We start from the raw sequence: 25426 nt of genomic DNA, 5'->3' as shown, positions 1-25426 counted from the left end.
TATGTTTTGCATACTAGCAACTCCCCGACTTAACACGCTGCCCGTCATCCTCCAATCTAAAGCCCCTACTTCGTTTTTCCTCCTGTTCGGCACTTCTCCCTCTATTTTCCTCTTTTTATAGCATCACAATGGACGAATTTCAATATTTTTGTCCAAGCAGATCCTCGCATGGGCAGCCATTTATCTAACCTATCCTACCTACTATGCTGTTTAGCTAAAAAAATTTAGTTAAATTATATAAAATTTATCGAAAAAAATAAAATACAACAAAATAAGTAAAAACTTCAAAATATATTAAAAAAGACAAAGTGCTATAAAATGAAAAATAAGAATATCAAATAAAATAAAAATAAAGTGAAACGAAAAAAAATATATGTAAAATAAATAAAAAATATAAAATAAGGTAAAATACAATAAAATAGAACAAAACAAAATAAGACAGAAATATAAGTCAAAGTGAAATACAATAAAATAAAATAAAAAAAGCAGGAGCGGAAAAAATAAGAAAAATTAAATTAATGAAATAAATTAAAATGAAATGAGACAAAATATGAAATAAGTGAAACAAAAAACGTAGTTAAATGAAATAAAAATTAAAACACGACAATCTAAAGTAATATAAAACACTAAAAGATAAAATATTAAAATAAATAAAATGAAAAGGCAAAAAAAAATGTTATTAAATATAATAAAATTATATTAAATTAAATAAAATAAAATAGAACAAAAGGAAAAAAATTAAGTGAGATGAGTATAGAAAAAAGAAAAATAATAATAAAAGAATAATAAAAAAATAACAAAAAAATTTAATGAAGAGTTAAAAAAATAAAAAGATAAAATATTACAATAAATAAAATGAAAAGGCAAAAAATAAAAAATTAAATTAAATATGTATATAAATTAATAAAGGAAAAAAAAATTAAATGATATGAGTAAAGAAAAATAGTAATAATAAAGAAATAAAAAAAAAATATTATGAAGAGTTAAAAAAAAATAAAAAATTTAACTAAACTAAATTAAACCTAACTAAAGCTTAGGTTAGGTTATACTGACTGGACCGAAGGCACGTAAAGACCATTTTGGTCCGTAGCGTTACCAGCGCAGCAGGGCCGTGGAGAGCATATCCAGGCCCCGGGGGAAAATTGCAAATGCGGGCCCTGTTTTCAGTTTTCATAAAACTTTTCGGAATTACTCTCGAGTCCGGGCCCCTCTGAGAACTCCGGGCCCGGGGTAAAAAGTTCTACTTCTTGGATCTACTTCTCGGAACTAAGCCTTTGCGCCATGCATTGTCTTCGATAACGATCTTTAGTTGTTTTCAAAAACTAATAACTGGAACCCTATGATCTGAATTGGCTGTGGCATTCCCAGTAATAGAACTACATATGTATGTGCGAAGGTTCTAGAGGTAAACTGATCGGTTGTATGTAGCCTCACAGCTGAGTTTGCAGCCCGATTTTTGGCAGTGAATGGCTTGGTAGTATTCTGATTTGTGAGATTCAAACTAATCAAACGAATGAAAACGAAGTGCCGTATGTTAAATTGTGAAAGCACAAATGAATATAAAGCCTTCAAATGCAGTTTGTTTGCGTTTTTATGCCGCTATGGCAAGAAAGTATGTATGTATGTATATGTGCGTACATTTTCTTGTGTTTCTCAAACAACTCTACTTTTTCACAAACAAGTAATTTGCCTTTTCTGCTTTTTCTGCTTTGACTGTGTCCCGTTTTTGTATATGGGTACCTTTCCAAATAGCATCAAACAAATGTAAAAACAAAATTGGGTTGTCAATCTACGAAATGACAGCTGATGTTGGTACAGTGATGGCAAGAAATTCGGTGAATTCGGGGCCCCCACCTAAAATTTCTGTTTTAACAAAGGTTTTTTAACATAACCTATAAATGGAGATGTTTGAACATAGGTGGAGATGAGTTATTTAGAAAATTATAGCACTATACATAATTACATTTATACACTTAAGAAAATATTGTTTTATTTTTAAAGTTTTTTTATTAATAACTATTACAGCGCTATCCTGATGTCACTGCCTAAACTGGACATTAGATGAGCCCCACAATATCGCACTTATTAAGGAAGTAAAACAACAGAACAAAAGTTCTAACAGAAAAGGTTGGCTCTCAAAGGCGTCAAGTTGCAGTATATTTCGATGAGCTTACCCAAAATTATTAACTACTGGTGCTTCAGTCACTAAAAATATCCAAACAATGGTTTTACTACACCCTAAAACCTTGAAATTGCTTTACAAAACCCATTTGGGCTAGCAACCCCACCAATGCACGCTCAAACAAAAACACAATTAGATCCGGTCAGAAAAATGGAAAGAAAATAGTGATTTTACTGTATTTATGTGCAATGGTCAAGTCGCATATGATGTAGCAGCTGAAGTTACTCTCACAAATTTGCACCGGATGACCAAATCTTGTAATCTATCATTCTTTGTAAAATTATATGTGTCTATAAAACTCTATTTTAATAACAAATAAGGAAATAAACATCTCGATTTCCGGAGCTAACAAAATTTGTGCAAACAGTTTGGAAGCTGTGGACTACTACAAAAGCGCTCAAAATGTCAGTAGAATTATCTTATTAATCGAAGATTGCAGGGTTGCTTTCGGCATTTGGATTCTTAATGGAAAAAATATTTAGCATTTAGGGAGAGTATTTCTTATGGATTAATTTACTCGTATATTCAAAGTTGTATTAAGAGATAAATGTGCTAAATGCACATATAGCGTTTAGCATTAACGACCCATTAAGGTAATATAAAATTAAGGTGCTGTTGTTGTTATGTTAAATGGCTGCCAAACTCAAATGTTCGACAACAGCTCACCTCAATGTAAATAAGACAATTTAGCAAATAATCTTTAAGTTTTTTGTCAAGTTCGATGAATTTTCAAATTAAAATGCGAATACATTGACATGTGTGATTGTGTTAATGGAGAAGGAAAGTGAGAGAAGCAAACGGAGTCTCAGAATTGAACGAAAAATATTAAGAGATACAAGCAACCCTATCGATATAGACGAACCAATGTAAGTGCTCGCCTTTTTGTTAAAGAAAAAGTTTACTTAAATGCGGTTTACAACAGGTTTGTCAAAAATTACCGGTTAAATAAAGCTGCATTTACATAAGTTTTATTGAAGACAGCGCAAGCTCAGCGAGATCGTCGTCCATAACTCCAGTTGTCGGACTATCCTCTGTTTTACGATTTCTTGTGGAGGGAGGCTATCAGCACGGATTTGGCAAAGATGTCGACATACCAATGGGGCAGTCGACATTAAGCTATGTTCTAAAAGACTTACCGGTGTCACTACAAACACGATTGTTCCTCAGTGGGTAAATCTCGACATGAGTGCCAATAAAAAACGACAGAGCAAAATGGAATTCTATCAAAAATATAGATTTCCTGCCATCGTTTTGTTCGTGGACGGGGCGCACATAAAATTATTTTCTCCACTAAAGAAAAATTTCTGTATTACAACCGGAATGCCATGGTTGATTTCTCCTTCATTAGCTCCAACAAAATGGCATACTGCTGCCGTGTTGTTACCAACTTTACACCTGTGGAAGTCACATAAAAGTACATATACTTCAATGACGTATTTTTAATTATAGTTTAGTTAATATAGAACTTACATTTTACAGGTTTTTTTATTTGTTTCCTTTTAAATCCTCTTTTTATTACTCGTTCTAATTTTTGTCCGTTAGTCTAACGTCGTCGTAGAAAAATTGTACGAAACCAAGGCGAATTTATTACAGGTGACAGCAAACACATATAAGTAAAACCCTACATGTATTTGTTGTTGCATTTGGTCCAAGCATCACGTCAAAATCAGTTATCAAATGTAAGCATACGAATGTGAACATACCAATATATACAAACAAAGCATATCAGATTGACGTAAGCCATACCTACGGCGAAAAATTCAGCTGGGTGAATGCTGTCACCTTAATAAATCCACCTTGTACGAAACTCTAAGATTTGACCTTACGAGTGTATTCGGTGAATGCTACTCTATGAATTTCAAATGTACATTCGGAGCTATTCGAATAGTGTGATTACATTTTCTTAGTTTCTACGAATGAATTGCACAATAGGGACACCTTTTCATTTGCTTTCACGTCAATGCTGCGAATAAGCAAACAAACAAAAAGGAAGCAGAGAACGTTTGACGTCACTGTAACTTTTTTGCTGATATCAGACTGATATTATTTACGAATAAGATCCCAGGGAACAAATGGCAGCGTAAAGAGGAATACGCAATGAAATATTTATGTGATGGCAACATGCATTTATGTATTTTGTTTTCTTTGTTTTCATTAGACATCGCAGTAGTTGTGCCATTGCAGCACTAGTGCAGTTTTCCACAAATTGTGAGGTAATTGATATAAATGTGATAAAAACTGTATAAAACTGTTATCTATTGAACAGTAAACAAGAAATTTATATTTTTCCTGCAAATATCTTGGTTAGGTGCTGATGAAAACATACGAGCAGAGCCCGAGTAGCGCCTCTACAACAAGGGAGACACAGTCAGCTGGAAATAACAAAATTTCTACATATTTTTGAGTGCATAGTTTTATCTAATTTTGGATTGTCACTAAAATCAACAGCACACTTTCGAGTGACTAGTGACAGGAATGGGTAATCACATTGTCTATGAGATTGATGAAGATGACTTCAATGATGAGGATGTGGACGAAATGCTTGGTGAGCAACTAAGCTTAGCTGTTGGTACAGTAATGAGTCAATTGGAACGTTTGGAGCGTCTCAATCCATTAGAAAGGCCAACAACGCAAATGCCTGTGATACGAAAAAAACCAGATTTGCGAATATTTCGCGTAAGTTTCTACAGATTTTGATGTAGTAGGGTTCATTTAAAGTTTCACTATTATTCGCAGCATACTAGGCTATACAAAGAGATCAAAGCCTTGTGTGCACTGCCAGCAAATAGCAATCGACCCAGTGAACGGTGGTCGCTGACGCGTGGTCTATTCAAGCGTGAGAACGGGATAGCAGCACACCCAGCAGGATCGTTCACACCAAATCAACAGCGTCGGATTGCTAACCTATTCGTGCCTAATAACAAGGAGGAGCGTCTTATGTCATTGGAGGCAAAAGTTTTCGTTTGTAAATTCAATAAAGATGGGAGCAAATTAGTTACAGCTTGTCAAGGTAATTTAAGATTTAGATTCTCCCCACTTTAGCTATTGAAGATTTATTGTTACCCTTACATAAAACACTGCAGTACAGTATGTTGCACGTAATTATAGTAGTTTTTTGTAAGATAGTTTTAATTAGTTTTTAAGCAGTTAAAACAAATTAGTTATGTATATATCTTGTAGTAATAATTTTATAAAATTTTAATTAATTCAAAATATTTATAAAATTTAAATTTAAATTAATTCAAAATATTTATTAAGTTAAAATTTAAATTAATTCAAAATATTTATAAAATTAAAATTTAGATTAAGTAAAAATATTTATTAGATTAATATTTTAATTAAGTAAAAATATTTATTAAATTAAAATTTAAATTAATTCGAAATATTTATAAAATTAAAATTTAAATTAATTCAAAATATTTATTAAGTTAAAATTTAAATTAATTCAAAATATTTATAAAATTAAAATTTAGATTAAGTAAAAATATTTATTAGATTAATATTTTAATTAAGTACAAATATTTATTAAATTAAAATTTAAATTAATTCAAAATATTTATAAAATTAAAATTTAAATTAATTCAAAATATTTATTAAGTTAAAATTTAAATTAATTCAAAATATTTATAAAATTAAAATTTAGATTAAGTAAAAATATTTATTAGATTAATATTTTAATTAAGTAAAAATATTTATAAAATTAAAATTTAAATTAATTAAAAATATTTATTAAATTAAAATTTTAATTAATTAAAAATATTTATAAAATTAAAATTCAAATTAATTCAAAATATTTATTAAATTAAAATTTAATTTAATTCAAAAATGTATTAAATTAAAATTTAAATTAATTAAAAATATTTAAATTAATATTTAAATTAATTAAAAATATTTATTAAACTAAAATTTAAATTAATTCAAAATATTTATTAAATTAAAATTTAAATTAATTCAAAATATTTATTAAATTAAAATTTGAATTATTTAAAAATATTTATTAAATTAATATTTAATACTAATTTGAAACCACATTTTCATGTATCGTAGATTCGATTATACGTGTTTTTGACTCCTCGAAGGGCACATACCACCGTATCAACCGCATAACAGCTGAAGTATGCAACTGGAGCATTTTGGATGTAGATTTCAGCCCCTGCGGTCAATACCTCGCCTATTCTACCTGGTCGGATAACTGTAAGCTGCATTTGTATTATTTAATTTGCATTTTCTAAAATGACTATTTCGTTTTGCTTTAGTTTTTGTGTTACCCCTGAATAGTGACGAAAGCGAATTGCAATGGCTTAACTTAAATGCCGAACAGACGCGTTGTGGCATCTTCTCGTTGCGTTTTTCACCATGCGGGCAAAGTATAATCGGCGGTAGTAATAATTCATTGGTTTATATGGTCGATCGTGAGACGCGCGCTGTACGAATGATAAACACACAGCGAGGTCACAAGTCTGACATTAATGCAGTTAGTTTCGTAAGCGATCAGGATTCAAATCTATTCGTATCAGGTTGCAATGATGGTGTGTTAAAGCTGTGGGATTTGCGTTGTTGTGGTAGTTCTGTTCGTCCGGGCTATAACTCGGGTGCGGGTAGCAGCAACGGTAGACACTCGCCAGTCGGAGTGTTGGTAGGTCATTTAGACGGCATTACTTATATTGATCCGCGGAACGATGGGCATTATCTGCTAACCAATTCAAAAGATCAAAGTATCAAAATTTGGGACCTACGTATTATGGCAGGGCCAAGCAATAAAATGAGACTAAAACTGCCAGTGATACCGTGGGACTATCGTTGGGATTCGGTACCACGTGAATGTAAGCATCCTCATTTATGTACATACAGTAAACTTAATATGCACAAATACTCCCCAATTTAGATTACAATCCAAAATCAACGTTGGTAGGCGATGTTAGTGTCATGACATATCGCGGCCATCGAGTTACCAAAAGTCTATTGCGTGCGAAATTTTCGCCTGCACTACAAACTGGACAACGCTACATCTACACTGGCTGCGGCACAGGGAGAATCATTAGTAAGTATTGACAACCGTAAGAGGTTTAAAAACTCATAACCCGACATAACCCAAGGATAAACTGAGAATGCTCACGGGCATTTGCACAGGCCACTGCAGAGTGCGTAGCCATCGCTTTGTCGTTTCTGTAACTAATCCGGGGATACTCCAATGCATCTTCTCCTTGAGAGCTATAGCTCAGAGAAGTTTGAGACATCTTGGCCAACTGCAGCCAGAAGAAAGGCACATACGCTCAATCCAACCCAGCTGCATCCTGAGTTTAATAAGGGAACTGGGTCTGGACGAGGTACTGTGATGAGTAGAGAACACAAAAGGCTGAGGTCGAAGTGCAAACTTCATAAAGAATCTAATTTAAGTATTGACTGCATGGGGTCTGTTGTTGTTGTAGCAGCATAAACATTCCTCATACATATACGGGGAATGTTGCTGAAGTGACAGTCCTTGGCCGGATATAAATCTGGATGGATTCGGTTATGTAGAACCGACTGCAGTGGGAATGTGCAGGGAGTATGTCTCTCTCTCCCTGTTGTAGCGATAATTCTTGGTCTGAATTAAATGCGATTGTTCCAGTAACGCAGACGTGGCTATCGTAGAAGCTTTGTAGTTATTGTTGTATCTGCTTATCAAGATTAGCTGCGGAAATCGTGTTGATAAAAATATCTTTCGCATTTTTCAGTCTATGATGTTTTAACTGGTCATATAAAGGAGGCTATTGAAGGGCATAAAGACATTGTTCGCGACTTATCGTGGCATCCTGTGCGTTCGGAGATCGTATCAAGTTCGGTAAGCCAAATATTTTGTATGTAAATGGAATAAATAAATTAATAATGAAATGAACGCGCTTTAGTGGGATTCTCATGTTAATCTAAACACCTTCAAACATAATCCACTACTGAAACGACCAAGTTCTGGGCCGGGGCATCAAGGCTCCTTGCGGCGTTCACTCCGCATTGCCCATCAAAATGGAGACTTAGATGATGAAGCCAACGAAGACGAGGTAAATAATGGTGCGCTTTAAAATTTCAAATACATTAAACAAAAATTGTGATGTCTTTGCCGTAGCCTGAGCAGTCATGGTAGCAGTCCTTGTCGCGTACAAATAGATTTTTGCCAGAAGAAACTTAAACAACTAAAGGGTAGCAGAAAGCGCAGCATGAACATAAGAATCAACACAAAGCATAAACATACACTTACTTTTGACTTTAAAAATACATTATATATATATATACATAAATATATATTTCGGTTAGTTTCATGCTTCATGCTTTTTAAATGTTGTACAACTAAAATTCTCAATTACATAGAAACATGTAAATATGTAACGTTATGCTATTAGGCGATTAAATCACATTAAATTACTTGGGTTTATTGTTGTGGCAGCTTACAAATTTCAGCTTAGTCAATATCATCAAACTGCAGACCCACAAAATGGACAGTTTTGACAGCGAGGAATCAAATAGGGAGGAGTGTCAGATGAATATGTTTAAGCTGGCAAGTGAAGAGATAGTTAGAGTCAAGCGGGATGCCTCTCTGCGGCAGCTGAGATTTTTCGTCTGCCACGTGTGTTGGTTTAACTGTGATAAATGCCATCAGAGGTCGAGATTTCGTGAAAGTGATAATGGACTTTCGACGAATGTCGTTTAAGGCGTCTATATGAGTAAGCAAATTTTCTGAGAAAAAGTGACTTATGTTGCTCTGGTAAGCCCCGTAGATTTATGGACATGGACAGATTCCCAAACTGTGTACTTTGGCAAACAACCGCGTTTTGCACTAGGCCCCATGGGCACGTAGAATCGTTTATCGTGGGGATTTCAATAAGTTAGTTGTTGTAGCAGCAATAATTAAGTGTTGCTGCCAAAATTTACATACTAATTTTCCCATAGCTATGATAAAAAAAAAATAAATAATTGGCGCGTACACTTCTGTTAGGTGTTTGGCCGAGCTCCTCCTCCTATTTGTGGTGTGCGTCTCGATGTTGTTCCACAGATGGAGGGGCCTACAGTTTCAAGCCGACTCCGAACGGCAGATATTTTTATGAGGAGCCTTTTTCATGGCAGAAATACACTCGGAGGTTTGCCATTGCCTGCCGAGGGGCGACCGCTATTAGAAAAATGTTTTTTTTTTTTTTTTATTAATTTTGCTTTCACCGAGATTCGAACCAACGACCTCTCAGTGAATTCCGAATGGTGATCACGCACCAACCCATTCGGCTACAGCGGCCACCATAGCTATGATAAGTTAATAGAATTTAGCTACCGCCATAATTGGCGAACTACAACTTAACTAAGAAAAGTATAAACACGGATTTACGCTAACCAAAAAAAAGAGTGTTTTTATTATTATTATTTTATATTGACTGGAATACACTTTTTCTTTTTAGCGACTTCGTGTAAAATCGAGGTATTCTTTTTCTCTCCTGTTTTTGGCCATTTTTATTTTTGCCCTTGTATAGTACGCTCACAACATTTTTTTTGTATTTGCCAAAAATTGCTCGTGGATTAGCTTCCTGGTATTTATTTATGCTACAGTTCCAAAGTTGTACGATTCTCTTCTCATCACTGGGCAAATTAATTATGTTTAGTTGCAGATCTTTGTCAGTATAGGAATAACCAGGAAGCTGCGCTATTGTTGATCCTTTGAATTCATCTAGGGCGACGTTGCGGAATTTTTCTGCGCAAAATGAAGAAATAGTGTAGACATTCAGTGAATTACATTTGGCTATCAACTCATCAAGAGTCAGTGTTTGCAAGGATATCTCTGCACTTACATCTTCTAGGTATGGTTTCTGGCCGTCCGGTGCTCCATGGTTTTTCAAACCACCATCAGCCACGTTTACTTGATCGTTTTTCTCACCTTTCTTCTGCTTCTTTGACTTCTTACGTGATATTGTAATAGAGCTTTCAGTCGTTTGCTGTGAAACGTTCTCAGGACTATCTGTTCTTTCTGGTAAATTTGCATCGGTTTTAGTGTCTGCTGACAACTTTTGTGTATTTTTGGACTTTTTACTTTTCTTAAGCACTATTTCATCTATAGGTTTTTCGAGCAACAAAGGGGTTTCAACGTCTTTTGCGTTTTTATGTTTCTTTTTCTTTTCAAGCGTCTCAGTTGTTAAAATTTCCCCCGCACTTTCTATAGCAATCGCATCAGAATTCACTTGCGGTTGCGCATCTTTACTTTTCTTTGATTTACTTTTCTTCGGAGCCTCCTTATCTACAATTACTTCGTCCTCGTTATTGATTTGCTGCTCCTCTTCGAATTTTTTGGATCTTTTCTTTTTAGGCAACTCAGAATCTACTTTTTGTTCTGCTACGGGCAAATCTACTGATTCGATTTGCTTACGTTTCTTCTTTTTATCTTTTTTATATTCAATATCGGACGCTTGAACAATCGCATCACCCACAGGTGCGTTACTTTCCAAATCGGTGCTTCCAGAAATTAATTTATTTTTAACTTTTTTTTCTTTTTTGAGCTCTAATTTTACTGCTCCATCAGTTTCGTTACCATACTCCGCTTCAGTTGATTTAATCTCAGACTCAAGCGCTTTTTCATCTCGTTTTCGTTTCTTTTCTTTCGTCTTAATTTCTACAGAATTTCGCTCAGGGAGCTCTTCCAAACTTTCCACGTCTTTTTGCTCATTATTTTCCGTATCCGTTTTTATTTGTTTACTTTTCATTGCTTCCATTTTGCGCTTAAAGTATTCACTCACCGACAATCCGGTGCTAATGGTCTGCACTCCTCCGAAATTTGGCTTCACTTCCTTTTCCTCCGCCCAATCTGATTCTTCTTTTTCATAGGTTTTTCCTTTGGTGGTTATAGCTGTAAGCTCTGTGGAGCTGCCATCAGTCTGCACTGCTTCAACTACTTTCTTTCCAAATATATTCGCCAAGTCCTTTTCACTGTATTGGGCAATATCTTTTCCTTTCGTAAATTTACGATAATGCACACGCGCTTTACTCAATTTCGACTTCTCTTCCAACGACACTCCACTAATTTTATCTTTCAATTTTTCAACTTTAGGCTTTTTTGGTTCAGGCGTGAAACCAAATCCTACTCTAGGAGCTTCCTCGTCTGAGGCACTTTCCTTATCTCCACCAGCTTTCTCACTTACGTCATTGTCGCCATTTAAAGATTTCAGTAGACCGCTAAAATCTTGTTCGTGCTGCGTCCAGTGATCATCGCGATCTTCAAAGCCCAAGCCTTCGAGGGTGTTGCGCATACGAACACGTACAAAATCCTTATTCCCACTCTCATTTGGACCCAGACCTTTTCCTTTAGACCAGCCCATTTTCTCCAACATTTTCGTGCCAAAACGCGAATCATCTTAATAAGAAATATTATTTAGTTTTTAGCTCTACAAATTCATACACCAACGCCATACCTTCATACAACGCCTTCCCTCGCGGCGTTAAATTGTAGCGCTTTCTTTGTCGGGGCTCAGCAAGCATTGCCATTTTATAATATTCGTTCAATAATTTGCCTCTACTTATGAATTTAACTATTTATTAGTTTTATATTTACAAATAATAAAATGTTACAGAAAATGACTCAATCGAACACAATTTGCAACAATTTCTAACGGCTGTCAACCACACGTGTTAAGGGTATGTTCAAAAACAATCATGTATAGGGCTATTCAATAGGTGCGATTCAACTTTTTTCCGATAGGGAGGGCGAACGACGCAAATTTTTTATTTTTCGCTTGTCATTTGCAAACTTAGTATACATTTCATCATGGAACGCTACACACTTGAGCAACGATTGCAAATCGTGCAAATTTTTTATGAAAATAATCGTTCTGTTGCTGCTACTTTAAGAGCATTACGGCCATTTTACGGTCCATTTAACAAGCCGTCCCATTTTGGGGTTATGTAAAGTCATTGGTCTACAGTAACAAGCCGGCGACGATTTGTGAGCTCAGAGCCAATATTGAACGCGAAATTGCTGGAATTTCGGCCGATTTATGCAAAAGAGTGGTCGAAAATTGGGTTCAACGATTGGACTTCGTAAAACGTGCACGCGGTGGTCATGCAAAAGAAATCGAATTTCATACTTAAATGTATATGTTCAAACTCGATAATAAAAAAAAATTAGTTAAAAAAGTCAAACCGTTTGTGTTTTATTCAAAAAAGTTCAAAAGTTGAAGCGCTCTTACTGAAAACCCCTATATTCACCAACCTCAGCATATTTGTGTAAAGCGAAATGAATAACGTGGAATTCTTTTAAATCCTTGTAATTTGTAATTTAATAATCGCATTCGTGCGCCATATCAATTAAGAACCAATTTAAACAAAATAATAGAGATAAATTTAATAAACAATAAGAAATACCGTGATATAAATATAACCGGTTCGTAATAAATAACTGCAAAGATTTCACATCAATAGCATTCGTTGAACAGACCTTATGAGCTGATAACAGTTGACAGCTGACAATTTTTCCACTAGGTTGTTTTTATTAAATTAGCGTCAATTTACTGTATTTTTATTAAGTTAATGAAAGTGAAAGCAATTAGTGATGGAAGAGGGCTCGAGAGCTGAAAAAATAATCTCACAGGCAGTGCAATGGAGTTTCGAAGGAGATTGCTCGCTACTCACTTGGATGCAGGAGCTTTCGCAGGTATGCAATGGAATTTTACGAATTACGCCCAATAAAATATGTAATATTTACGCACGTCCGCCCAAACGAATTTGCAGAATTTAGAACAGCGGGCGTCAACCACCAGCGATGCACTTCAACAACTGAGTGTGAATGTGAATAGAACGGCAATAGCACTGGAGAATGCGGCCAACAGCTTGACCGCATTGCAATACACACAGTTTGTCGAGAGTCGCTGCCATGATGATGACGAAACACTAGCGAATGCAACAGAATTGCCAGCGGAAGTAGTGCCCACGGTAATATGAAACCATTTTCTTTCTTTTCCAATTATTTAAATAAAACTTTGAATTTGACATAATTTTAGTCCAGTGACAAAACGACGACTCCCAGTGAGATGCTGGAAACATTTCTGCGGAAAAATTTGCAAATGCTGCACAATAGTCATGAGAAGTATGCGCTCGATTTCGAAGACTCTGATGACGACGAATCCGCCACTGCGACTAAGTAGTCTTAATTAATTTAATATAAAAAAAAGATATAACAATAAAATAACTGCCTTTCCAGCTGTATTTATCAACCGAAGAACCCATACAACGATGCCTTACTGCCACATATTTATGGGAGTAAACTGTGGAAAGAGCACTGGCATGTAGGGCTGTGTGATGGCTCTAACGAGTACTCTGGCGATGAAACATCCGATGCATTTTCTGAATCCTCCACCTCCTCAGCTACCGATAACGAATCATATGAGAGTAATACGGCGAATCTCTCAGAATGGGCTTCGAGTACATCTATACCGATCGAACATAAGCATCCTGCACTGTTGGTGACAACTCAAAATAATCCAGTGGTGACTGCAACAAATAATGCTGCTGCTCAAAATAAACGTTTACCAACCACACCACAATTTCCAAGTAACGATGATAGCGATACTTGTTCTACAACGTCTCGAAGTACCACGCGGAATCCAGCAACGCATCAAGCACGCGTTCATGATTTGTTTGCTACATTGCGGCATGATACACCAATTACGAGTACTTCTGCTTCATCATCATCCCCACAGCAACAACAAATCGCTGTTAACTCAGTGCATAACAATCGTAATGCGACAGAGCCTTCTTCTATATTGCCGCCTTTTATTGACTCAATACCACCTACAGACATTTTTGCTGATGCGGTATTAGCACAAAAACCCAACAGTAATACAGAAAGGGAATCAATACAGCAAAGATCAGAAACTACCCAACAAAGTAAACGAATGCCTGTAAATTTGTTCGATGATGATGATTTCAATTCGTTCATGACAGAAGTCGAGGATAAACCCCAAACGAAAGTTGAACAGCATGCACAATTGCCAGTTCCAGCGACTAGAAATCTTTCAATGAAAAATGAAGCAAGTGTTCCTCCAGTGAAACAAGCAACTGTGCCAAATACAGTAGATTTGTTTGCCGAGCAGTTGAATATTAAAACGCCAATTGTAAATAAGCCAACTATGCCGGCGAAAGTTGAAAAACCAAATGAAATTAAACAACGAAAACCAATAAATCTTTTTGAAAGCCCCGAAGACAGCTCCGAGAATGATTCGATCTTCTCCACGACTGCAAGTAAAGAGAAAAAGTTGGATATTGGTGTAGCAGCAGCTAAGCCAAGCATTACTGCAAAACTGCTATTTGACGATGACGAAGATGATGATGACTTTTTAAATGTGTTTGGCACAAAAAAACTAAACTTACCACCACCGAAAAGTACAGGTAAAAGTTTGTTCTTTGACGAGGAAAGTGATAAAGAAAGTCGGCCTACTAAACAGTCGTCACGATTTACGAGCAATCTGTTCGATGATATTCCACCTGCAGATTATGAACCTCAATCCACTTTGAAGCACGAAACCAAGAAAGGGGTCGATAGCAGTGCAATTGAGGAGAGTGGGAGTAGAGCGAGTATACAAAAGGATACGACAGCAACTGCCCAAGTGGACTTATTTGATAATATTGATGATGGAGTGGGTCAAAAACCTATACTAAATTTACCCAAAACGGGAGGTCAACCACAGGTAAATAAAAATATTTAAAATTTGAAAAAAGAATGAAATTAATAAGAAAAAAATTTGTTCGCAGAGGTTAGAAACAGCAGCAGTGCAATCCAGTAACAAACTTTTCGGAGGGAATCTTTTTGGCGACGAAGACAATGAGGATTTAGATGATTTATTCGCGTCGCAATCAAAAACCAGTCAAAAATTAACCAAATCTGTTCCTAATGAGGCTGTATTTGAAAATGTTTTTGCTGATAATGACGACTTATTCAGTGAAGGTGTAGCGAAAAGAGATGCAAAAGCTGAGGGTGATGACACTAAAGCAATTCCCAATAAAACTTCTCAAATTCCAGATGCACCAAGCGATGTGCCGAAAAGAACAGCACTTTTTGATGATGACTTCGACGATGATAGCGACGATTTATTTGGCGTAAAACCAACTACGAAAGTAATACTCAACCAGCAAAACAGCACTGATAATCGGAAACAAAAAGACGGCGCTACTTTATTAGAGCAGAAACAAAATAAGAAATCTCCAACTAAGCAAGCCACAGAAACAGCAAATGCTAACCCACAAACCGCCTTATTCGAAGATGTTTTGGAAACTGGGAAAGAGGATTTGTTTAATGAGATTTATATAGATTCGGTGTCAGAAGTCACCAAAGACGATCACGCAGACATGAGTGAGGTGAATTCAGACACAATGCAGTCTAATTCCACTGTGCTTCCTGTTGTAGATCAACCAGTGAGCATTTTGTTTGAGAAGAAAAGTGCTGCAACACCAATTAATGAATTACAGAGTACCGCACTTTTCGTTGACGAAGTTAACACTGTAAGCGAATCTTTATTCCCTGAATCTCCAAGTACACCAAACGACGACATAAATGAGCAAGTGGTTAATTATGCCGAAAAGAATCCAATCGTTGAGGCCAACAGCTTAGCTGTGACTGCGGAAAAAGCAGCAGATAATGAAATTTTAAAATCGAAAATGCAGGAAACTGACGCTAATTCGGCTGTAGATGCGCAAATTAGTTCAACAAGCAAATCTTCAGATATGGAAATAGCTGTAGAACCTGAACAAAACAGCTCTAACGTAAATGCCGCAGAAACTTCATTGGAACCATCAATACCATCAGTTGTTGCTCATGCTGATATAGACACACAACCTGCTCCCAATCATAAATATCCTGGCATTTTTCTCGACGAGCCACCAGATGATGATGATTTCTTCACAACACTCAACAATAGTACTCAACCTTTGTCCGTCTCGAAATTGACGCTCGACCTGGAAAATGATTTCTATGAACCTGCCTTACCAGAGGCACCAAACATTGAAAACAAAGCAACGCCAATAACTGCCACAAACGTCCAAAAAAATGGGAACATCAAAAATCAGCCGAATAGTAGTAGTGATTATGGTGGTTTACGTTTGTTTAGTGAAATCCCCCCAGACGATGATGGCGATGATTTTAGCTTTTCTGCGCCCGCGAAAGCTACACCTCAGAATACTGTGATGAATCAGCGTTTGCATAGTGTTTTCTATGATGATTTCTCAGAGACTTTGGAGGCAGTACAGCAGATAAAGGAAAATAGAACAGCAGCGCAGATGCTATTCGCTGATGAGCCGCCCGCGGATGAAGAGCTATTTAATATAATGGAAAAAGTGACACCAACGAAGCTGCATGCTAAGGAAAGGGAAAAGGCAGGAAATTTAATAGATTCAACCAGCCGAATGCCATCTGTAAAGAATGAAAGTTTCAAAGTTGAAAGGGACAGGAATGATGAACTTGCGACTAGCAGTAGCAACGTCGCTGCATCCTCCAAAGATGTGACCGATCGGGTAGTAAACGAGTTGAATTCGGATTTCTTACATGCGCCGGAAAAATCGAGCAGCCCTCCAGGCAAATTGCAAATGCCAAATATCAAGATAAACGTACAGGCGTTACTACCGGGCGTTGGTGGAAAGCCACATTTTAAAAAGTCGCCAACTTCTGCTGAGGTATCTAAACCTTCAGCTACTCCAACGGAAATTCCAGAATCATCAACTGCGATAAGCAAAGAGACCTCAAGCGCATCTTTAATTTCGACTACAACGTCTGAGTCAGCTAATGAAAACATGTTGACTAGTGTTTGCAAGACACGTGTGCGTGCACCAGCCGGCAGACGTCCGTCTACGCGGAGAGCGCGTCAGGAAAATTATCGACAATCTCTTATTGGCGAGCAAGCAGACCTCGAACGGCGTGATGATGCCCATAAAAATCGACCGGAGGGAAACGTGCCAGATAGAGATCAGCACCAGGAGCAGCTGCGCAACAAAGCCGAAACTACAAATGTGGCAATAGATTCCAGCAACGAGGGAGCAACTGCATTAAATGCAAGCAGTACCGACATTAATGCTTTGCATACAAATTTATTTGTAGACGACGACGACGACGACGCTTACGATTATGATTCTCTCTTCAAATCTGCGCACATTCGTAATGCGAAGAAAAATATTCCAACTCAAAGTGCAAATCCCAAAACACCAAATTCCATAAATTCCAACGACCACAGGACTGCCGAAAAGCCTTTTGAACAAACGCCCACAGTGCAAGCGACAGCGAAAAACCCATCAACATTCACAAAATATTTTGCCGAAAAAGAAGATGACAAGGCAGATGATCTATTTGAGAGTGCGCATGTCACGCAAGCAGATAGAAGTATTAGTACAATAACAAAAACACAAACGAACAAACCTTCAACAGCAAAGAGTACTTCAAAATCTGTATTTGGCATTCCTCCAAGTGAAGATGCCTATGATGATCTCTTCAAAAGCGGTAAATCAGCGCCACCAGTAAATGCAACAACAACGCAAACAACAAAATCTTTACCACCAACAATCAAAGCAACTAATGTCAGTGGTCAACAAAAACAAACAGCCAGCATAGGGGGCAGTAAATTAGACTCAATTTTCGGCAGCGATGATGAAGATGCAGATTTTTTGTCAAACCTGAAGCCCAAGAAAAAAACAACAACATCAAACTTAAAGTCAACCAGCTCAGGTGGCATAGCAAAGCAGGCAAAGGCAGGCGGTGGCGGCCTATTTAGTGATATTGAAAGTGATGAAGATGATCTTTTCGGTGGAAAAAGGAAGTCAAAACATGGTAAAGTATTATAGAAAAATATAAATTAAAAAAACTTATTTCATTAATTTTTATTTGTGTTGTTTTTTGTTTTTGTTTGTTATACCGATTTGTTTCGCAGATACCGTTAAAACAAAAGCAACTACTGCAACAAAAATGCAGGTACCACCAACACACAAATCAACGAAAATTACGCCGACTCTCAAGAATCCAGCAACCCTGGCCGATAATCCTTTGGCAGATTTGCTAGACCCATAAGATTTTGTGAAGCATATTTGGCCTTTCACTAACCTATATCTGTATTAAAAAATAAATAAAAAACAGTAAAAGTGCATTAAAAATTACAAACAGTAATCTTTAAAAAATAATAATAATGAAACATAAAAAAAACATATGCACTCTGTAATTAGCGAACAAAAAGTTGAAAATTTCTATGGAATTTTTTATGTAAAAAGTCTTTTTAGTTTTATTATATATATATATACATTGCACACAAGTAATTTGTTTTGTTACATACGCATATAGACAAAATAAAGTAAATGAATTCATATACAAGTATTGAATAGAGTATTAATATTTACATTTGCCTTTATTTTGATTAATTAGCAAATAAAATCAACTAAAGTAAATATAAAAAGATTTAACAAATTAAATATTAGTTTGGGGAGAAAGAAATCCATTATTTTCTCGTTAGATGATTGTAGTGATGGATATCTTCTGATGTGCCGATCAAACAATTTAAAATTTATGCTCGTTGTCAAGGATATATTGTTAGTATAACTACTCAAGAAAATGTGGTAAAAATTTTAAAGCGCAATTCGCTTTATTCCCGATTCTATGTGCACTTATGTAGGTGAGCGCTCGTCGGTTCGGCCCCGCAGCGCTTACGATACGATGCTTTATTTCAAACTTGTTTTTCTCGAAACGACTTTTTTTGATACAGTGGCAACGATTTCTCGAAGACTAATGAACCGATTTTAATTTTCTTTTTTTCAAAACTTTTGTTATCGCATTGGCTATCGTTGTACGTAGCCGATTTTCAAAATTTTGAAAATAACTATTTTTTTGGGCCTGTTGAAAATCAAAAAATGGTGAAAAACACATCGAAATTCAAATCACCACCATTTTGTAAAAAAAAAATTACTAAAATTTTTGAAGTTTTGATTTCAGATGATTATTCATTGCTGTATCGCTGCCAGCAGATGACGTCATTTTTTTAACTCGTTACGTTTATTTACATAAATTTGTCAATTTTCAATATTTTGTAATAAAAATTGACATCAACATAGTTTAATATATGTATATATATAATAAATTGCCTTTTGTCCGATCCTCGAATAATCATTCCTACTTACAAAAAAACAAATGCCCAAAAATCGACTATTTTTTGACCCCCCACAGTAGCGTTCCCCCTTAACAAAGTGAAAATTCAGTGCATTTTACAGTTTTGAGTTTTACTTTAATAAAGGCAAAAATGCAAACCAGGCCTATAAAAGCTAATTACGCGCAATTTTGGTTTCGTCGATTCCGTTCAGGCCTTTTTCATATTAAAGAAAATATCGATAATGTCGAAATTGTCAATAAAATCACAGAAATAATCGAAGTTGACCAGCATGTTATGACTCGTAGCATCGCCCAGGAGCTAAAGATCGACCACAAAACAGTTTTAAGCCATTTGCGCAAAAATCTTACACAAAAATAATGGATTTCTTTTTCCCCAAACTAATATTATAGCGACTTAATTTTAGACTAATGAAATTTCAGCACAAATTTTGCAAATTCAAATTTTTTTTATACGATTTGAACAATTTGTCTGTAAATAAGTTTTGCTACAGTTTTCATTAAGGGGTTAGGGGGCAGACAGAATTTAAAAAAAATTGGGTTTTCTTGCATTTTCTTAAAAGTATAATATTTTAAAAATATTGTGTGAAAGTTTGAAGTGAATCCGGCAAATACTTTTCGTGTTATTCAACAATTAACAAAGGGCGCTCCGGAGCGTTCAAGGGCAAGTAGCAAAACTTTAAATGCGTTTTTCTCAAAACTATGTTTTTTGAACTGGTGATCACTGTAACTTAAAAACCGCTTGGTAGATTTCAATAAAATTTGTACTGCTTTTGATCGAAGGATTCTTTTTTTTTAAATTTCGATTTTATTTAAACAATTAATTGTCGATTTTTTTTCTCGAAAATCTGAAAAATTTTTCCTAAGACCGCCATATTGTTCAATTTGAAAAAAATAAAATCTTCAATCAGGCACAAGATTATCTATTAATAAAACTAATTTCTCTTGTTCGATTGATTTTAGATGAATCTCCAAGGACTTGTGATGTTCACCGCAAGGGACTTCTGCAGAAACGGGCTCCACACAAACAGCGAAACTTTTACATTAATTTTTTTTTTTTTTGAAATTTTGCTAGAGTCAAGTCGTAGCATGAAGTATTAATGCTATGTTCTTATTTTTGTAAAATAAAGCAATTGACTAGCAAACAAAAAATATTGAAAATCATATTTTTTCGGGCCTCTGACTACCCCTAACCCCTTAACGTGTGAAAATTTGGTTTTAACAACTTACAGAAAGATTTGTAGTTCTTTATAAACAATATTTGTAATCAGATTTTCTAGCAGTTTTCATATATATAGCGCTTATGATTATTTATGCACCTTTATGTATTTCAGCAATCGTACACACGGGTACTCTGCATTTATTCAATTTCTGTTTTAGTTATCTTTGAGTTAGCTGGCTCTTTGGTTGTCGTTATTAATTGTGTTACTCTCGGTAGCATTCGGTTATTGTCGTTTTGTCTCACAATAAATATTTATTTGTATTATTATATATGTAAAAAAAAATAGAGGTATAAAGCTTATAAAATAAAGTTAAATTTTCCTTCAAACATGCGAATATGTACATACATACATATGGGTATATATTTATTTAATTTAATCCTTTGCACTCCCGTTTACGCGCGAACTAACCAGCAACCCGAAGAGTTTCGTAGCGCTTTTGGTGAACTTATTACCTCTTACTTAAAATGATTGTACGCATAAAGCAACAAATAATACATAACACTTTTATATTTTAATATTTAATGTTTCTTTACATCTTTACGAAGATAATTCGAATTTCAAAGAACGATATCACAAGCATAAACTATAAGATATCAATCACCACAAAAGAAACAGAAATAGTTTACGCACCAAACGAAGTGGTGAGCGAGAGTCCCCTCTCGAGTAGCGGCATTAAATCATATCGTGAGCGCGCGAATCATCTCTCGAGTGCAAAGGGTTAATTAATTTTATTTTGTTTTATTTACTTTATTTTACTCAACAAAAGATTATTAATTATCTTATTTCTTGTTCTACTTCCTTTATAGTTTTTTTGTGTTATTTTATTTCACTTTCTTTATTTAATTTTATTTTTATATGTAAGTAATTTTATTTCTTCTTTTAGTTGTAATTTCTTTATCTTTTTCTAACCTTATTTGCTTGTCTTTGTTAATATAATAATATGTCTGTTCGTCAAGCAATCGTTAGAAATTATCAAGTGTTGGTGTTCATGCATCCAGAAAACTTGCAAAGTAGGGGAAAATGTGAGAGCAAAATGATATTTCATTTTGAGGGGAAGTTGTAAGTTTTTACTGGGTAAATGATTACTTGTAAGCATATGAGAAAAACAGCTGATCGCGAATTAAGTCAAAGTTCTAAATTTAAATAGAAATGGTGATTAAAATGGAGAATGCAAGTAAATATATTTTAGATAAAAACCATAAAATTTATTTGAAGTCATATATTAAATAGCAATATGCCAATGGTACTGAGGTGTGTTTGCACTTCTGAGCCACAGCCTCCAGTCAACGTTGCTGCAGTTTCCGAGATACAAATCGAAAGCAGGGAAGGTATATTGTGTTTCATGCATGTGCTTCTTGGTTATTAACTAATTCGGCAATATGCATACAGTGAGTCAAAAAAGTATTGGCACACTCGAAAAATCAAAGTTCTCAGTGATATAACTTTTTGAAAGTATAAAAAATAGAAAATGTATTTATTTATTGCGTATCTGAACAAAACAAAAAAAATAAATTAATATCGACATAGGTTTACAAGCTCAACCCTAGAAGGTAAAAAAGGCACAAATTCACATCAAAAAAGCATTAAGAAAAATTATAGCACTGAGAACTTTGATTTTTCGAGTGTGCCAATACGTTTTTGATTCATTGTGCATACATACTTACATGCAAGAAAGCAAGGAATATATGGAATGTTCTTCAACCGACAGCAATGATGAAATGGAACAACGATACACTAGACAGGGCTAATTTACTAGGGCACAATTACGTTCGTGATACAGGTTAAACTCCTATTTATCCAGAATCGACCCCGACATACCAAACATATGCCCAGCATGCGAAGGCGCCCCGCAAGGCACTAACCACCTTATCATATGCCCCATCAAACCCACTCATCTGACACCCTTCTCCCTCTGGACCCAACCTGTCGAAACAGCAAGTTTCCTGGCCCTACCTTTAGATGAGCTGGACGAAGAAGAGCGGTTATTACACTGCACTAACAGGGCAAAGTTACTGCTACAACAACAACATGAAATGGAATAAATTATTGCGAACAAACTAAAATAATATGATGCTAAGCTCGTTGTTTTGCATTTTATTTGCTTTACTATTTTTTTTTTAATTTAATACGAGGTAGCTCAACTGATTTTTTTGTTATTTACTTTTTGTGATTTTTCCCCCGCAACAATTTAATCAGCTGTTCGTAAAATTTGCCAATTGTTACTGGTTTTTCGTTCACGTACTTTTTTTGATATGTTTCTCTTTGAGAGCGAATTCTCATAAATTAATTTACTGGCAACTTACTGGATAATTTTTACAATGAATCATGAACAAACTTAATGCGATTTGTTAATCAATCAGTACTTACATATGTGATTCGAAACAAAATCTTTGCTTTAAATATTTCTATTCTTCTTAAGCTCAGACTAACCCTAATTCAAAATAAAATTATCATTGACTATTTTTCTAGCACCTTATGACATAACCTAAATACATATACATTTATGCACCCGTTTCTTTCGTCTCATCTCGTGTATACCCCTCTACAGCGCTACATCGCGATATTTCCGATAGTCATCGGACTCATTGCCCAACGACAATTTGCTGTTCGCCGTAATGTAGGGATTTGTGTAGTTCGCATAATCATAGCCGCCATAGTATTGCAGTGGTTGGGGATTCCTACGCGGCACTGGCTGGGCCAATACGGTGCCCGAGAAGCCGCCCACGGCAGAGCCACTTGACGGGCGCCGATAGACGCCTGTGCCATGTACCGGGTTCAAGTACCCGCTCAACATGGCTAAGTAGTATTGTTGCTGCTGCGTGTAATTCTGTAACAAATTGTTGCCATAGGCAGCCAATTCGTTTTGCACCTTCGCAATGCCATCCAAATTTTCCAGCGAGATGCAGTTGCGCGCCAACTTTGTCGTCGGCTGTGAGGATTTTTCCGGTGAGCGTTGCCTTTGTTGTGGCGGAGTTTGCTGTTTGGGCTCAATCGAACAGTAAATGGGATCGTTAACCGAACCTATTAGCGAAGGTGGCGCCTGAAGCTTTTTTGAGTCTTGTATACTGTTCTTCAGATCGTCGATGGTTATATTGAAATATTTGCCATTTTTGTCCTCCGTGTCGAGCACGTAGCGCGGGTTATACATGCCGGGAAGTGTGCAACGTAGATCCATCAATGATTGCGCGCGATTGCCTATTGTAAAAAGAAGAAGAAGAAGAAGAAGCAGGAGAAAACAAACAAACAATTTCATTTCTTTAAACACTCTGCAGCTCTCATTTATCTCGACTCACCGTTGCGCATTTGAACACCGTTGTTGCCACAACTGTGGCCATTGAACTGTTGCATATATTGTGGCATAAACATCGCAGCATTGAATTCATTTTGAGAGCCAAATAGCGGATTTGCGTTGTACATATTTAGGCCTTGTGCTTGTGAGCCGCTCATACTGATCTTCGTCGGTTCGCTCACCTCATAGCCTGCATTCTCGAAAGCGCCACTCTGGCGTCGTTTGCTGGAACGCCGCGAATCGGCCTTGACAATTGGCACGCTGGGCGGCGGAGTCTGCAACTGGAGGCGTGTAGCCAAGCCCTGCAGTTGTGTAAGCACCTGCGTCTCGCGACGCCATCTGAACGAAAGAGAAATGTGGTAGTAGTGGAGTGTGGCATTGTATGATTTCAAGTGATTAAACTTGACCCAAATTCGTAAAATGTATTTCATTAAACAGTTATTTTCAACTAAGTAATTTAAAACGAAACTTTATTACTGTACGTACTTCACAAAACAAAAATAACTGAAATACTCGCTTTATTTGAGTACGCAATTTCACTGCAAATCAGCATTTTAATTGTACTCTTACTTTTCCTCATAGAAATCAGTTTTGTGTAGCAAACGAAATCCAAATAAATAACAAAAATTGGTATGGAGAAAATTCCCATAAATTTTGCGCGTATGCGAAATTGAAGTTGCTTTCTTCGCGCAGAAATGCCCTCGAAAAACAAACGAAAAATATAAAAAAAATATATTTAAAAAAATAGCAACACGTCATGCATAGAAATGCGCAACGTGTTATTCGTTAGCAAAAGCACACTTGAAGCATTCATTCTCTGAAAAATTAATTACATTTTCAATAAGAAATTTATTTTCACAAAAGACCAGCGCGAATTTTCAAATTATGTTTTATGTAATATAAGAAAAAAAGTTCTGAATGATGTTTCAGTAGGGTAATTTGCTGAGCCATTTGCTATTTAGCATCTTTTTAAATACTAATTTTTTTAATTGTCGTTATTCACCCCCTACTTATTACTTGTTTAACCTGGCGGCTAGTGCTCTTCCGCTGAAAAAACAGTTTTATTGTATATTAAAGCTAATAAAAAATTAAAAAACAAAAAACCATATCAGTCTACTTCTTTCACTTTAGACTTTTTTTGTAATTATTCCTTTAAGTTTGCTGATTTTATTTCAATAATTTTTTTTGTTAATTTTCTTAGTTTGCTTATTTTAGTTTATTTTACTTATTATAATTTTTTATTTTGCGTTATTTGATTTCATACCACTTAATTTTATCTTATTTTGTATTTTTAGTTATTTTAATCAATTCATAGTTTCATCTATAAATTTATTATTATTATTATTATTTATTAGAATAATATAAAATATTACACTAACTTAAAAACAAAAAAAAAAGAGCACACTAGCTGCTTGGGCCTTCGGTGCTATCTATAAATTTAATTTAATTTGTTATTTTATTTTATTTTATTTTGTTTTATTTTATTTTGTTTTATTTTATTTTTTTTTTTATTTTTTTTATTATTTTTTTTATTTATTTAGTTTTTTGTTTTTGTTCAAACATCCCATTCTCTGGGAGGCTCTCAAACAACTTGGTGGCAG

At 35.4% G+C, this 25426-nt stretch overlaps 4 protein-coding genes across 6 annotated transcripts in view; 2 read left to right on the top strand and 2 right to left on the bottom strand.

The window, feature by feature from the left end:
- Positions 1-4279: 4279 nt before the first annotated feature.
- Positions 4280-8593, top strand: LOC129245680 (DDB1- and CUL4-associated factor 11). The gene is made up of 9 exons (XM_054884007.1): positions 4280-4395; positions 4491-4858; positions 4919-5192; positions 6230-6376; positions 6439-7005; positions 7068-7223; positions 7900-8006; positions 8071-8220; positions 8286-8593. Exons 2-9 carry the CDS (start codon positions 4658-4660, stop codon positions 8301-8303), a joined length of 1620 nt encoding a protein of 539 aa, XP_054739982.1. The 5' UTR covers positions 4280-4395; positions 4491-4657; the 3' UTR covers positions 8304-8593.
- A 935-nt stretch (positions 8594-9528) lies between these two features.
- On the bottom strand, positions 9529-11794 carry LOC129245631 (PIN2/TERF1-interacting telomerase inhibitor 1). 2 transcript variants are annotated; one of them, XM_054883920.1, is made up of 3 exons: positions 11602-11794; positions 9991-11543; positions 9759-9893 (listed from the first exon to the last, which is right to left on the bottom strand). In XM_054883920.1, the coding sequence occupies exons 1-3, from the start codon at positions 11672-11674 to the stop codon at positions 9870-9872; spliced, it is 1650 nt and encodes a 549-aa protein (XP_054739895.1). In that variant the 5' UTR covers positions 11675-11794; the 3' UTR covers positions 9759-9869. The 2 variants fall into 2 exon arrangements, with proteins under 2 accessions (XP_054739894.1, XP_054739895.1); XM_054883919.1 differs by having other exon boundaries at positions 9529-11543.
- An 859-nt stretch (positions 11795-12653) lies between these two features.
- On the top strand, positions 12654-18514 carry LOC129244064 (WASH complex subunit 2). Its single transcript, XM_054881678.1, has 6 exons — positions 12654-12839; positions 12917-13117; positions 13186-13325; positions 13386-14871; positions 14936-17993; positions 18094-18514. The coding sequence occupies exons 1-6, from the start codon at positions 12738-12740 to the stop codon at positions 18228-18230; spliced, it is 5124 nt and encodes a 1707-aa protein (XP_054737653.1). The 5' UTR covers positions 12654-12737; the 3' UTR covers positions 18231-18514.
- A 4564-nt stretch (positions 18515-23078) lies between these two features.
- Positions 23079-25426, bottom strand: part of LOC129246227 (uncharacterized) — a 47194-nt gene continuing 44846 nt past the window's right edge. For both annotated transcript variants that reach the window (XM_054884873.1, XM_054884872.1), the window contains 2 exons: positions 23830-24164; positions 23079-23731 (listed from right to left, as the gene is read on the bottom strand). In XM_054884873.1, the coding sequence (XP_054740848.1) occupies positions 23079-23731; positions 23830-24164 (988 nt within the window). The remainder of the gene's footprint in view (positions 23732-23829; positions 24165-25426) is intronic.

Source organism: Anastrepha obliqua, chromosome 4, assembly GCF_027943255.1.
Source record: "Anastrepha obliqua isolate idAnaObli1 chromosome 4, idAnaObli1_1.0, whole genome shotgun sequence".
Lineage (NCBI taxonomy): Eukaryota > Metazoa > Arthropoda > Insecta > Diptera > Tephritidae > Anastrepha > Anastrepha obliqua.
This window is presented reverse-complemented; position numbering and strand designations above follow the sequence as displayed.